Genomic DNA, 15,253 nt, shown 5'->3' with positions numbered 1-15,253 from the left:
TTTAAAAAAACAAATTCTTTAATTTGCTACACTTTTTAATTCCAGCCATGTGATTTTAGAAAAACTTATGTAACATTCAAACTCCAGCATTCACAAGAAAAAACATTTTTTTCTACAATTAAAAGTTAAACATGTAAAAAAATTTTTTTTTAATGTATACATATAAAAAGCACAGAATGTATCCAGTGTTAAAATTTATACTCAGTTATATACGAATCTCTGAGACTACAGTATAAAAACCATGGGAGGGTTTAACAATTGATGCAAACTTCAACTATTTTCCAAAGTAATTTCAATTCTCAAACCCCCACATGACTAAGTGTCATCTGAAATGTTTTTTTGCAAGTACTCAGGAAAAAAGTCAACAAAATTTCAAATACTCAAATTTTAGATGGAAGCACAAAGCTTGTGTGTAGTGCATATTGATATGTTTAATCATATACTGATCATAGGTTTATATAGAAAGCACCAGTCTTTAAAGACTTTGTACAACATTCCAGTCTTTAACAGACGTGTGACACAATCAAAACCCACTGATGTGTCATTCAGGAGAAACAAACTGGAATCACTTAGTCAATCAGATATTATTGACATATTCTGAACAAAACAAGTCCATCTCCCCTTGGCATAAAACAGTAACAGCCTTGTGTCAACAGGCACTAATACGAACACAGCAGTGTTAAAACACACAGTAACATGGTAAAGATGACTTCACTAATCACTCAAGCAAAGATCTGACTTTACATATTCAAGAATGAGTCGTAGTTAGGAACTAGGAAATGTACATCACTCCAAGGGAAGATGAGAGTGAAATGAGTACCATTGTCACCTATTGTAGACAGCTTTGACACGATCAGCATTTAACACTCGTTTAAGATTTAAAGAAACTCAACTTACAGTTGGAGCTACTAAAGACTCCCCATTTTTTTTCTTAACATGACAGATTCGGCACAATATCCGCAGTCCTATTTAGTAATTCTAGTAATTCTAATTGGTCAAGGAATAAGGACTTGAGTGAAATGTATTCCAGTGTAATCAAGTCAACCATTATCTGTGAACTATCGTACATTAAAGTATTTTGCAGCAGTATTTTACAACATACAAGTCAATCTTGTTTTAAGAATAACACTGAACATGGGACCATAACTTGAAATTGCAAGATTTCCTTATTATTATCGTTATTATTCATTTTAATATTATTATTATTCCTCATTGAAAACTGATGCAAATGTAACAGACATATTTTCCTGGAATATCACACAATGCTTTTGCAGATTAATGGAAGAAGAGGACCTCTCTACAGAGAAATCTCTACAGGTCACACTGGAGGCAGTGCAAGTTGTTCCAGTTCTCCAGGATTATCAGCTGTTCTTCCATCTCTCATCTTAACTGCTGACGAAACCACCATCCATGTTCAGATATGAACACTCCATTATCTCCAACCATCAGCAACCAATCCATTATCTCAAACTATCAACCATCACTCATCATCCATTATCTCAGACCACCAACCATCAGTAACCAATCCATTATCTCAAACTATCAACCATCACTCATCATCCATTATCTCAGACCACCAACCATCAGTAACCACCCATTACCTCAGGCCACCAACCATCAATCACTATCCACTATCACAAACAATCAACCACTATCAAACAGCAGTTATATTAGTGTTCCAGGACACAAACATTTGTGAAAATAACCAGTTGTGTCCAAACCTGTATTCATCACAGGACCGATAAATGGACCGAACAAATTGTAGCGAAAACCCGTTTTTGAAATGTTTTTCTGGGTTAAAATGCCATTTCTAGCTTACAGTGTTGTACAATTAATGCAAGCACCAGGCCAAACTGTAGTGATAAAACAGACCCCAACAGACCTTTGCTGAACATTTGTTTCAAATATTAATCAGCATTACAGTAATTTAAAAACAGCTTAATCTGTTTGCTGTGAGAATTTAGTTTAGTGTCATGTTGTGATATGACCAGCATATTTAAATATTAAAAAATAACCCCATGCAGAAGCATTTAGTGACTTTGTCCTTTTAAAACTCAAACTGGGGACCAATTATTCGAAATGCATTAACCCTTTTGACACCAGACAAAATCTTACTGATTATTTATAAATTCTTTCTTAATATGATTGTACATATTGGTCACTTTGAAGTTTCATTGAAAGTTTTCAAAGATCTTCAGGAAAATTTAGGAAAGTTTGCCAGTCCTCTAAGGAGTTAAAGTGGGTTTCAATCTGACCCTGGTCTGTACTGTACTACTGCACAGGTTCCGAGGCCGAGCCGGACTCAGGCTCTGAAGCCGAGCCGGACTCAGGCTCTGAAGCCGAGCCGGACTCAGGCTCCGAGGCCGAGCCGGACTCAGGCTCCGAGGCCGAGCCGGACTCAGGCTCCGAGGCCGAGCCGGACTCAGGCTCCGAGGCCGAGCCGGACTCAGGCTCCGAGGCCGAGCCGGACTCAGGCTCTGAAGCTCCAGCTCCTCTGAAAGGGCTGGAAGGGCTTCTTCAGGGCGAGGAACCTCAGCTGGGGTCTCATCCGGGACGCAGGCCTCTCCGGGACCACCACCGCCGCCTCGCTCTCCGCCGTCGGGAACCGCCTCCTGTAGATTTCTGGGTATGACCTCTGGAACTGATGAGGGGGTGGGGAGGGGGGTCACATTAGCATTACCATGGCAGTGTTCACTGATCCTGTGATAGTGAGTGAATAGGGTACGGTCCACTAGCATTACATGGCGTGTTACCTGATACGTGATAGTGAGTGATAGGGAGGTCCACTAGCATTAGCATGGCAGTGTTCACTGATCCTGTGATAGTGAGTGAATAGGGTACGGTCCACTAGCATTACCATGGCAGTGTTCACTGATCCTGTGATAGTGAGTGAATAGGGTACGGTCCACTAGCATTAGCATGGCAGTGATCACTGATCCTGTGATTGTGAGTGAACTGTTGAATGTAAGCTATACAGGTAAACCTAGCCTCAATATGTCGGTAGGCAAATGTCTCTCTTGCAGAAAAATCCCCAAAGAATCATCTTTCCCAGGTACGCAATACGTACTCAAATCTGACAGTTTCCTGAGGTCTGCAGTCATTAGCTTCAGGCATTTAGCAAATGCTCTCATCCAGATCCTTACGCAACTTTATCTACTGCGTAAGTCTGAACACTGAAGGCATTTTAATAGGATCTATAATTATGAAACCTAATTATTTGGAGACAATGTTATATTCCACTGCAATCAATTACATGCACCTAGCAGATGCTTTTATCCACAGCCAGTTGAGAGTGCAGGAGAAACAGAAGTAATTTCACCTGATTAATATGAGTAACAGTGCCAGACCTGGCTAATACAACATTCCCACAGACAACAGGAGCAGCATCACTAAACCTGTACTAACCAAGCACCAACACACAAGTCCTGCGTACGCGCAGATTGCGCACTACCTGCTTCAGTTTTTTCTTCTTGTCCTTGACGGATAGGTCCTTGTTGCTGATGATGCCCTCCAGCAGCTCCGCCATTGGCTCCTGGGAGCCACGGAGACGCTGCTCCTCAAACTCTGCCTTGCTGATCTGTCTGCAGAAGGAGGGAGACACCAGGGAGGCGTCCGCATCCGCGCCCGAGTACTTAATCTGGGGGGGGGGGGCACGCACACACACACATACACACACACACACACACACACACACACACACACACACACAGCTGCGGTTAGGGAGCACATCAGCTCATGAAAAACACAGTTCTGGACCTGCTGATCCTGCTAGCAGCGTTGATATTCAGATAGACACAGCTAAGCACAATTCATAAACCATTTTAATGTCCTCACACATTCCGCTGACGTCAGCATCCGACATTAGAAACACTGATGCACATTGCACTGTTTCTCTGAGGCCAAGCAACTTTAACCTGTGCAAGCATACACCGCTAGTCCAGAGTTTTATAAAAGTTTATATGTGCATGGATGCTTTTAGCGAAAAGATACGGAGCTCAATTTACATCATGAATATCAGCACAGACAGATGGTAGCTGGCATTCTACTTGGGGCTGTGCGTCAGTGTTTCTAACCTGTGTGGGCTTCCTACAGTATCTTTAATCTCATTTCTAACGGCTGCCAATAACCGTTTCCGTAAATGAACTTGCAAAGTGAGACGGATGTTTTGAACTGAAAAGCCCACCCTTACGCAGTTATAAGTGTACTGGAGGAAAATGAAATGCTGAAGGCACTGAATTCACAGGAAGTTGAATTTTTATCATGCAGGCTATGTACACCTACAGGGGGAAATACACGTTTCTGTAAAGATGCATAAACCACCAGAGGAATCAAGAAGCTTCAAGCATCTGTGCAAAACTGAAGAACATTCAGAAGTCACGGCCCCGTGAAAACAGTTCGCAGTCAGGGCTGTTGTAAAGACTTACCAGGACCCTGTGTTCAGTGTGTGCGGTCAGGCTGGTTTAAAGCCTCACTAGGACCCTGTGTTCAGTGTGTGCGGTCAGGCCGGTTTAAAGCCTCACCTGGACCCTGTGTTCAGTGTGTGCGGTCAGGCCGGTTTAAACACTCACCTGGACCCGTGTCAGGTGGCCAGGGTTGCCTCACCGGCCCTGCTGCAGGTGCGTCGGCCGGGCCCGCCGCGTTCGCAGGTGGCCCCCTGACCTCGTGGCGGTCCCTCACTGCAGCGGGCCAGCTGTGGTGGCCAGCAGCTCGTCCAGGTCCTCCTCATCAGCCGAGCGCAGGACACAGCGCGAGAAGGTCTGGACCATCTGAAGCGCCAACGGACAGGAAGCGTGAGCGGACAGGAAGTGTGTGCGGACAGACATGGAGTGCGTGCGGACAGAAAGGAAGTATGTGCGGAAAGGCAGGAAGTGTGTGCACACAGACAGGAAGTGTGAGCAGAGAGGAAGTATGTGCGTACAGAAAGCCTGTGTGCAGACAGGAAGTGGTGTGAGTGCACAGGAAGTGTGTGTAGACAGGAAGTATGAGCAAAACACTCTCTGCCCAGAATGGAAAAGGGGGGGGGGGAATCAGGCCAATTTCAATCCACTCAATTCAGGACATGAACGGACACTCAAAATGTCCATAACATTCAGGGGCAGCATAGGTCTACCTGCAGCAAAACACAGTGTGGAGATGCTGGGGGGGTGCCGTACCAGCGTGCGGGTCCCGATGGCCTCGTTGAGCACGGGGAGCCGCGGGTTGTGACAGACGCGTGACATCAGGCGCATCAGCAGCTGCAGCTTGCGGCGGTTTGGCGGGGGCAGCAACAGGCAGCAGACCTGCAGGGCATCGACTGCCACCTGCCTCCTCTGCAGCAGGCCTGAGCGGGGGGGGGGGGGGGGCATCGAGCACGTCAATCACGCATTCAGCCTTTTCCCTACTCACATAAGGATATTCTGACTTCTCTTACTTTCACTTTTATCACTCTGCACATAGATTTTAACCTTTACTCTTGACTTCAGCCATATGAATGCTCCTCTAGCTGACCCCAGTCACCAGATTAAGCAGTAAATGAAAGCCCTGTGCTGGACAGCCAGAGAAGCGACATTAGGCTTAAGCCACTATTACATTACTGCAGTCTCTGCTGTTGGTATTATTACAGTAATAACATATTGTTGCCATAGCAGTTATTGATATTGCATTATTACTGACATCAGCATTAGTTACAGTGATGGCAAACAGGAAGATCAGAAAGGAGGCACCCGTGATTATCGCTCCATTTTCCATCACTCACCGAGGATATTGACAAAAACCTCGTGCAGCTGGAAGGTCAGCAGCGGCTCCTGCAGCTTCTGGAAGTAGTCCGCGACCGTCTTCAGCACGTCCTTCTCGAACCCGGGGTACATGGGCTGCTTGGTCTCACTGCCGTTGGGCCCTGGAGGAAAGAGTAGAAAGAGGTCTGATGTTAGCATGTGGCGCTAAAGGCTTCCGTGATTCAGGTCTGTTGTCAGCATGCGGCGCTAAAGAGTTACAGTACTTCAGGTCTGTTGTTAGCATGTGGCGCTAAGTGCTACAGTATTTCAGGTTTGTTAGTAGCAGTGGTATGATCAGGGCTGAAAAGATGTCTGATGTTTCAGTACTCACAGTTTGCCAAGCACTTCATTGCTGATAAAACCCAGTGAGGTAAATCACCTGTGGATTTGATGGGGAATGAGGAAAACATTAGCAATGGGATGTAATGACTAATGACAAAGCAGTTCACATATAAACACATACTTCACAGACACACACACACACACACACACACACACACAGGCTTTAGAACATAAATCTCTAACATGTGGCAACTCATCGTCTCACATTTCAGAAAATGTAAGTACTTATCATAATTCTAAAACAGGAAAGAACCGACGCCACACTTAAAAAATCTGAAAGAAACGAACGAATCCCAAGAATGATATCCCAGACTAATGCTGAATACAATGAGTAACAGAACAGTGCTGAAGAAAGCAAAGTGCTTAAGCAGCTCCGTCAGGCCCACCTGATCTCTCCTTCAGCACCACGATCCCCTGCTTGTTCACACTGTACACGTTGTGCACGATGTGCTTTGGGTTCAGCGTCTTAGTGTCCAGCACTCCGTCCAGAGACTCCAGGCCCAGAACCCTCTGCAAGCTGAAGGGAAGAGACTCAACACCGGACGGCTGAGCACCGTCAACAGCCCCAACACCTGACTGTATGACTGAACACATTCAAACAGCCCCAACACTTGGCCGTACAAGTAAACACCTCCCCAACACCTGGCAACTGAACACCTTGCAACTACTGCGACTCATAATAATGTATTAAATCTCTTTGTTGTCCTTGCTAACATTTCAGGATAATTGAAATGATTAAACAAACTTTTTTTTTTTTAAACAAAATAAAAAAATCACTAAAAATTCACGACACAATTAAAAGAAAAGCCCCCAAATCAATTTAAACGTGACCCATTTCAAACCTGGAGCACAATGGAGTAATGGATTATGGGTCAGTAGCATCTGGCAAACAACACACCTTAAAAAAAGAGACTTTAAAGCCAGCAATCCCACAGTGCACTGCTTTGCTGTGTTTGAAAAGGGACAACCTTTAAAAAGCAAATGCCAAGTGCTGACTGCAGTGGTGAATAAGGAAAGCAGTGGTACATACTGCTGGTGTGGGGTTCAAGAGCAGTACAGACACTGTGGTACACACTGTACTAAGGTTTAAGAGCAGTACAGACACTGTGGTACACACTGTACTAAGGTTTAAGAGCAGTACAGATGCTGTGGTACATACTGTGCTAAAGTTTAAGAATGCTGGTGGTGTGGTACATACTGTGCTATGGTCTTAGAGCAGTACTGGTGGTGTGGTACATACTGTGCTATGGTCTTAGAGCAGTACTGCTGGTGTGGTACATACTGTGCTAAGGTTTAAGAGCAGTACTGGTGCTGTGGTACATACTGTGCTGAGGTATAACAGCAGTACTGGTGGTGTGGTACATACTGTGCTAAGGTATAACAGCAATACTGGTGGTGTGGTACATACTGTGCTAAGGTTTAAGAGCAGTACTGGTGATGTGGTACATACTGTGCTATGGTCTTAGAGCAGTACTGGTGCTGTGGTACATACTGTGCTATGGTATAACAGCAGTACTGGTGGTGTGGTACATACTGTGTTAAGGTTTAAGAGCAGTACAGATGCTGTGGTACATACTGTGCTAAGGTATAACAGCAATATTGGTGCTGTGGTACATACTGTGCTAAGGTATAACAGCAGTACTGGTGCTGTGGTACATACTGTGCTGAGGTATAACAGCAGTACAGATGCTGTGGTACACACTGTGCTGAGGTATAACAGCAGTATTGGTGGTGTGGTACATACTGTGCTGAGGCATAACAGCAGTACTGGTGGTGTGGTACATACTGTGCTGAGGTATAACAGCAGTACTGGTGGTGTGGTACATACTGTGCCATGGTATAACAGCAGTACTGGTGGTGTGGCACATACTGTGCTAAGGTATAACAGCAGTACTGGTGGTGTGACACATACTGTGCAGAGGCATAACAGCAGTACTGGTGGTGTGGTACATACTGTGCTAAGGTTTAAGAGCAGTACTGGTGGTGCGGTACATACTGTGCTAAGGTATAACAGCAGTACTTGTGCTGTGGTACATACTGTGCTGAGGTATAACAGCAGTACTGGTGCTGTGGTACATACTGTGCTAAGGTATAACAGCAGTATTGGTGCTGTGGTACATACTGTGCTGAGGTATAACAGCAGTACAGATGCTGTGGTACACACTGTGCTGAGGTATAACAGCAGTATTGGTGGTGTGGTACATACTGTGCTGAGGTATAACAGCAGTACTGGTGGTGTGGTACATACTGTGCTAAGGTTTAAGAGCAGTACTGGTGGTGTGGTACATACTGTGCTAAGGTTTAAGAGCAGTACTGGTGGTGCGGTACATACTGTGCTAAGGTATAACAGCAGTACTTGTGCTGTGGTACATACTGTGCTGAGGTATAACAGCAGTACTGGTGGTGTGACACATACTGTGCTGAGGTATAACAGCAGTACTGGTGCTGTGGTACATACTGTGCTATGGTCTTAGAGCAGTACTGGTGGAGTGGTACATACTGTGCTAAGGTCTTAGAGCAGTACTGGTGGTGTGGTACATACTGTGCTATGGTATAACAGCAGTACTGGTGGTGTGGTACATACTGTGCTATGGTCTTAGAGCAGTACTGGTGGTGTGGTACATACTGTGCTATGGTCTTAGAGCAGTACTGGTGGAGTGGTACATACTGTGCTATGGTCTTAGAGCAGTACTGGTGGAGTGGTACATACTGTGCTATGGTCTTAGAGCAGTACTGTGGTGTGGTACATACTGTGCTATGGTCTTAGAGCAGTACTGGTGGAGTGGTACATACTGTGCTATGGTCTTAGAGCAGTACTGGTGGAGTGGTACATACTGTGCTAAGGTCTTAGAGCAGTACTGGTGGAGTGGTACATACTGTGCTAAGGTCTTAGAGCAGTACTGGTGGAGTGGTACATACTGTGCTATGGTCTTAGAGCAGTACTGGTGGAGTGGTACATACTGTGCTATGGTCTTAGAGCAGTACTGGTGGTGTGGTACATACTGTGCTATGGTCTTAGAGCAGTACTGGTGGAGTGGTACATACTGTGCTATGGTCTTAGAGCAGTACTGGTGGAGTGGTACATACTGTGCTATGGTCTTAGAGCAGTATTGGTGGAGTGGTACATACTGTGCTGAGGTATAAGAGCAGTACTGGTGGAGTGGTACATACTGTGCTGAGGTATAAGAGCAGTACTGGTGCTGTGGTACATACTGTGCTGAGGTATAACAGCAGTACTGGTGGTGTGGTACATACTGTGCTAAGGTTTTAGAGCAGTACTGGTGGTGTGGTACATACTGTGCTAAGGTTTAAGAGCAGTACTGGTGGTGTGGTACATACTGTGCTAAGGTATAACAGCAGTACTTGTGCTGTGGTACATACTGTGCTGAGGTATAACAGCAGTACTGGTGGTGTGACACATACTGTGCTGAGGTATAACAGCAGTACTGGTGCTGTGGTACATACTGTGCTATGGTCTTAGAGCAGTACTGGTGGAGTGGTACATACTGTGCTAAGGTCTTAGAGCAGTACTGGTGGTGTGGTACATACTGTGCTATGGTATAACAGCAGTACTGGTGGTGTGGTACATACTGTGCTATGGTCTTAGAGCAGTACTGGTGGTGTGGTACATACTGTGCTATGGTCTTAGAGCAGTACTGGTGGAGTGGTACATACTGTGCTATGGTCTTAGAGCAGTACTGGTGGAGTGGTACATACTGTGCTATGGTCTTAGAGCAGTACTGGTGGTGTGGTACATACTGTGCTATGGTCTTAGAGCAGTACTGGTGGAGTGGTACATACTGTGCTATGGTCTTAGAGCAGTACTGGTGGAGTGGTACATACTGTGCTAAGGTCTTAGAGCAGTACTGGTGGAGTGGTACATACTGTGCTATGGTCTTAGAGCAGTACTGGTGGAGTGGTACATACTGTGCTATGGTCTTAGAGCAGTACTGGTGGAGTGGTACATACTGTGCTATGGTCTTAGAGCAGTACTGGTGGTGTGGTACATACTGTGCTATGGTCTTAGAGCAGTACTGGTGGAGTGGTACATACTGTGCTATGGTCTTAGAGCAGTATTGGTGGAGTGGTACATACTGTGCTATGGTCTTAGAGCAGTACTGGTGGAGTGGTACATACTGTGCTATGGTCTTAGAGCAGTATTGGTGGAGTGGTACATACTGTGCTGAGGTATAAGAGCAGTACTGGTGGAGTGGTACATACTGTGCTGAGGTATAACAGCAGTACTGGTGCTGTGGTACATACTGTGCTGAGGTATAACAGCAGTACTGGTGGTGTGGTACATACTGTGCTGAGGTATAACAGCAGTACTGGTGCTGTGGTACATACTGTGCTATGGTCTTAGAGCAGTACTGGTGGAGTGGTACATACTGTGCTGAGGTATAACAGCAGTACTGGTGGTGTGGTACATACTGTGCTAAGGTCATGGACTTCCAGATGTGGTCCACGTGCCTCTGTGTGATCTCCCGCCTCCGGATCAGCCGGCATTCCTGCACTTCCCCGATGGCGATGCTGTGCCTCTTATTCCAGGACTCGGAATTCTGAGAGAGAGAGAGACAGAGAGAGAGAGAGAGAGAGAGATGCATCACAATCCACCTCAGTTCTACTGCACACGAGCGCACGCGCACACACACACGCACGCGCACGCACACACATCCTCAGCTCTAATGGAAACTCTCAGCATACAAGCAGCCCAAAGGGAGCACCCAAGCCACCCCGTAACTTAAATATGCCTGATGGGCGGGGCTAAGCAGGGCGGGGCGTGGCTCATGCTCCTGCTGGAAATGGCGTTGTTGGGCCAGTCTTCAAATTAAGCCAAGAAAAAACCTGATGTTCCAGTTCAGTGAAGGCAAAACTGTGTACCCTGTAGCAGAAGCAGTCGTTTAATCATAATGTGATGTGCCACTTGTGGTGTTGCTAATGCGAAGGAAGTAAATACATCAATTAAGTCCATTTCCATTTTAACTAATTAAGTCACGGTTTTTTATTTCTAATATCATTCTGAAGACGTCTTAAGGTTTAATACATTTTTTTTTCCATTTGCCATTATGAAGATTTACTTGCAAGTCCAAAAAATCCCAGTTATATATATTTCAATTAGACTTCCCAGCACAGCAAATCATGAAATAATCAATGGAGGATGAAAACTTGCAGAAGGGCCTGCAAATCCTAATTAACACCCATGTGGATAATTAGCCAATTAAATCCCTCCCTCTCCACGCCTGCATGCGCTGAGCATTTGGGCACAAAATGGCAACGCCCCCCCCACCCCCATGCACATGCTCCACCCCTTCAGGGGGATGTGCTTTGGAGATCCATGAAAAGGGATTTTTAAAATTGCAACGCATCACACACACACACACTGAGACGAGCCAAATTACCGACTCCCAATGCATTTCTACACAACACATGCACGCACGCACACACACGCACACATACACACACACACACACACACACACACACATACAGGCCAACAACACGATGTGTCATTATTACAAGAGTCTGAACAGTACTGTGTGGGTGCAACAAATCAACAGGCGATGTTCTCGGCGGGGCTAACGTGCTAACACCGGGGGCCGAAAGACCGGAAAGGCCGTCTCTCTCACCAAAATGAGTGGCTTCATGGGCACCTTCTCGGGCAGCGGCACTTCCTCGTAGTCGTCCCAGCCGGGGAGCTTGGGGAGGAAGCCGCTCTCTGCCAGCGGCCTGCGCTTGGGAAGCGGCTTCAGGGGCGAGGAGGGAGGAAACCTGGCACGCCCCAAAACAACAAAAATAACTTTAACCTAAAGAGAGCCATCCTTCTGATCAACTCTAAAACTCAGCACCATCAGCACAAATCCCACAGGAAACCTCATCACATGAGTGTAAATCCCACAGGAACTCTCATCACATCAGTGTAAATCACACAGGAAACCTCATCACACCAGTGTAAATCACACAGGAAACCTCATCATCAGTGTAAATCCCACAGGAAACCTCATCACACCAGTGTAAATCACACAGGAAACCTCATCATCAGTGTAAATCACACAGGAAACCTCATCACACCAGTGTAAATCACACAGGAAACCTCATCACACCAGTGTAAATCACACAGGAAACCTCATCATCAGTGTAAATCCCACAGGAAACCTCATCACACCAGTGTAAATCACACAGGAAACCTCATCATCAGTGTAAATCACACAGGAAACCTCATCACACCAGTGTAAATCACACAGGAAACCTCATCACACCAGTGTAAATCACACAGGAAACCTCATCACAGCAGTGTAAATCACACAGGAAACCTCATCACAGCAGTGTAAATCACACAGGAAACCTCATCACACCAGTGTAAATCAAACAGGAAACCTCATCACACCAGTGTAAATCACACAGGAAACCTCATCACAGCAGTGTAAATCACACAGGAAACCTCATCACACCAGTGTAATTCACACAGGAAACCTCATCACACCAGTGTAAATCACACAGGAAACCTCATCACAGCAGTGTAAATCACACAGGAAACCTCATCACACCAGTGTAATTCACACAGGAAACCTCATCACACCAGTGTAAATCACACAGGAAACCTTATCACATCAGGGTAGATCACACAGGAAACCTCATCACATCAGTGTAAATCACACAGGAAACCTCATCACATCAGTGTAAATCACACAGGAAACCTCATCACATCAGTGTAAATCACACAGGAAACCTCATTACACCAGTGTAAATCACACAGGAAACCTCATCACACCAGTGTAAATCACACAGTAATGTGAGCTGGAACCTGCTGATTGAACTCATATCACTCCAGTAGTGAGTCTACTCAGTGCAGGCCGTGCCTGCAGAATCTGCCCATGTGTGGCCTTACACTCGAATGACCATGCAATGCTCACGTTTTTTAGGTCCAAATAGGGGAGAGGGCTATGAATATTACAAGTAATGTGTAGGCTGAATCTTAGCCCATTTCATATGAATTAAATCAGTGGTTCCCAACCCTGCTCCTGGAGCTCTACCCTCCTGTAGGTTTTCATTACAGCCCTAAATTTGGTACACCTGATTCTGCTAATCAGCAGAACAACAAGATCTCTAGCTGTTGAATGAGGTGTGTTTTGTTAGGGCTGGAGTGAAAACCTACAGGATGGTAGATCTCCAGAAACATGGTTGGGAACCCATGCATTACAGTATGGAATGTAATCCCATAACAGAGACGTACACAAGTGGAGAACATCACTGTTAAGTCTCAAGAATATAAGAGCATGATAGTATCGCAGAGAAAGGCTGGACTGACAAGCCCAAATTCCACTCCCAGCCAGAAGTTCCCTCCCCTCACATGCACGTGTCATCTCTCTGCTATTCAACATGGTCTTTTGCTATTTGAAGTTTGGTACAAAATAGTTTCCAAAAATCTGTGGCCAAAGTCATGCAAGTGTGCAATTCCTTGTAATAGCACACCCATGACTGACAGATAATAGGCACTTTACTCACAGCAGCACCTCATCTGGATGTGAATTATCTTTTGTCTTCCTGTAATTGACTGATGCCACAATTACCATGCGGTACATTGATATTATTATATTGAGCCCGTGCCCCGTCCTCAAAGTCAGAGCTCACCTGTACAATTGCCCGTTGTCCTCAAAGTCCTCCTTGCCGTAGCGCCCCTTAATGTCCTCAAAGACGTGGTTCTTCAGGAACTTACGCAGTAGCTGCAGCGTCTGATAACGCGTTACTTCAGGCCCAAAGTTGTGATTGCGCTTCAGGAGCGCGTGCAGCCAGTCCACGGCCTCGGAACCCGTGAAGCTGTTGTCATAGCTACGGAAATGCGCCCAGTGTCGGCGGAGTGGCATGCCTCCCCGGAAGAGCTTGATAATTTCATTCCACTGCAAAAGGTGAAGGGAAATTAGGCTAAATCTCTCTTAACAACCCAAAGCAACATCTGCTTTTGGAACAAGTGAGAAGGCATTTTACAGGGCCAGGAATGTCCAAGAATTGCCATTGTCAATTTCTGAACCAAATATGCCTCTACTACACTTCCCAGTTAGGAATTTGTTTTTGTGCAAAATGTCAACAAAATCTGAGATGCCAAATGAATTGTGTCCACATTCACAATGACGTCCCACGGGACCCCAAAATCTGGTAAATGTTCCTCCAGCCATAACCGGCCAGTAATTTCCTGCTATAACAGCCCAGTTCCTGGCTGGCCAAAATGCGATTAAGTCACATTTTTGGCTTGCTTATTTCAAAACTCTCTACCCACGATGGCAGTCTACAGTCCCAGGTTTAGACAGTGTCCAGTCTGGCCAGCATCGACTCGCTTGCTTGGGTAACTGTAATCGTGTAACATACGTTACCGGGCAACCTGTGTCCACATTACTGTCGGTCTAATATCCTGTGCGGTTATCCAGCGTTTTTCACAACAAGAAGCGGGACTGCAATGAGCAAGCATGAGTTGAGACTAAACGCGCACACCCGCGGAAAGCATGGTTTTTGGTTAGACATAACCCAAAACACTTTGCTATTTACCATGAACTTTAGCTTGTGAGACCGAATAGTTATTTAAAAGAATAACATTTAGCCAGCTAAAAACTCAGTGAAAAGAATAGCGAACTAGCGATAGATTGCTGTCGCAAAGTTAGTAACGTGTCAGCTAACGTTATGCGACGAGTTGAACAAGGTTTGTTTTTCTAGCTGAAGAGTTTTGCTGTAGTCGTGGCTACTTTGCTAGCACTTATACAGTTATACAGTCATTCCGTTGAGGTGGTAATGAACTCTTACGCCGCGCACTTTGTCAGAGTGGATAAGAACTATTCAGTCAAATAACATTTCAGCTAATGAACGCTAGCAAGATACAAACAGCGGCACGCCTATGAAGTAGTTCGCTTGCTAAGAGTCGGCTGTTCTAAGCAACCTTGCTAACAGTAACGTATTTATTCAGAGAAATTACTACTTACCAGTTTTGTTGCCCTGTAAGGACCTGGACCGATCATTTTAAAGTATGTTCTAACTTTATTCAGTTAATCTTCCACATGCTAATCGAATATAATATTACGAATATTAACTGGAAAACACTCAACTCGAACCACCAACCATACACACTCAAACAGTTTGAATCTCTGCGCACAGATCCGCGTGCTGTGATTGGCG

At 45.4% G+C, this 15,253-nt stretch overlaps 1 protein-coding gene across 1 annotated transcript; it reads right to left on the bottom strand.

Annotated features, from left to right (window-relative positions):
- On the bottom strand, positions 1-15,253 carry LOC135239946 (DEP domain-containing protein 1B-like). The gene is made up of 12 exons (XM_064308956.1): positions 15,061-15,253; positions 13,724-13,989; positions 11,722-11,863; positions 10,527-10,654; positions 6,482-6,612; positions 6,085-6,132; positions 5,735-5,875; positions 5,154-5,320; positions 4,678-4,766; positions 4,521-4,527; positions 3,452-3,637; positions 1-2,641 (listed from the first exon to the last, which is right to left on the bottom strand). Exons 1-12 carry the CDS (start codon positions 15,094-15,096, stop codon positions 2,471-2,473), a joined length of 1,512 nt encoding a protein of 503 aa, XP_064165026.1. The 5' UTR covers positions 15,097-15,253; the 3' UTR covers positions 1-2,470.

Source organism: Anguilla rostrata, chromosome 14 (genome assembly GCF_018555375.3).
Source record: "Anguilla rostrata isolate EN2019 chromosome 14, ASM1855537v3, whole genome shotgun sequence".
In the NCBI taxonomy this organism is placed as follows: domain Eukaryota; kingdom Metazoa; phylum Chordata; class Actinopteri; order Anguilliformes; family Anguillidae; genus Anguilla; species Anguilla rostrata.
This window is presented reverse-complemented; position numbering and strand designations above follow the sequence as displayed.

Excerpts from the sequence above, each read along its gene's own strand:
- LOC135239946 (XM_064308956.1), bottom strand. The coding sequence starts at position 15,096 with ATGATCGGTCCAGGTCCTTACAGGGCAACAAAACTG. Across the intron at positions 6,133-6,481 it reads GGTGCTGAAGGAGAGATCAG|GTGATTTACCTCACTGGGTT; the intron begins GTGGGCCTGACG and ends TCAAATCCACAG. Across the intron at positions 5,876-6,084 it reads AATGAAGTGCTTGGCAAACT|GGCCCAACGGCAGTGAGACC; the intron begins GTGAGTACTGAA and ends TCTTTCCTCCAG.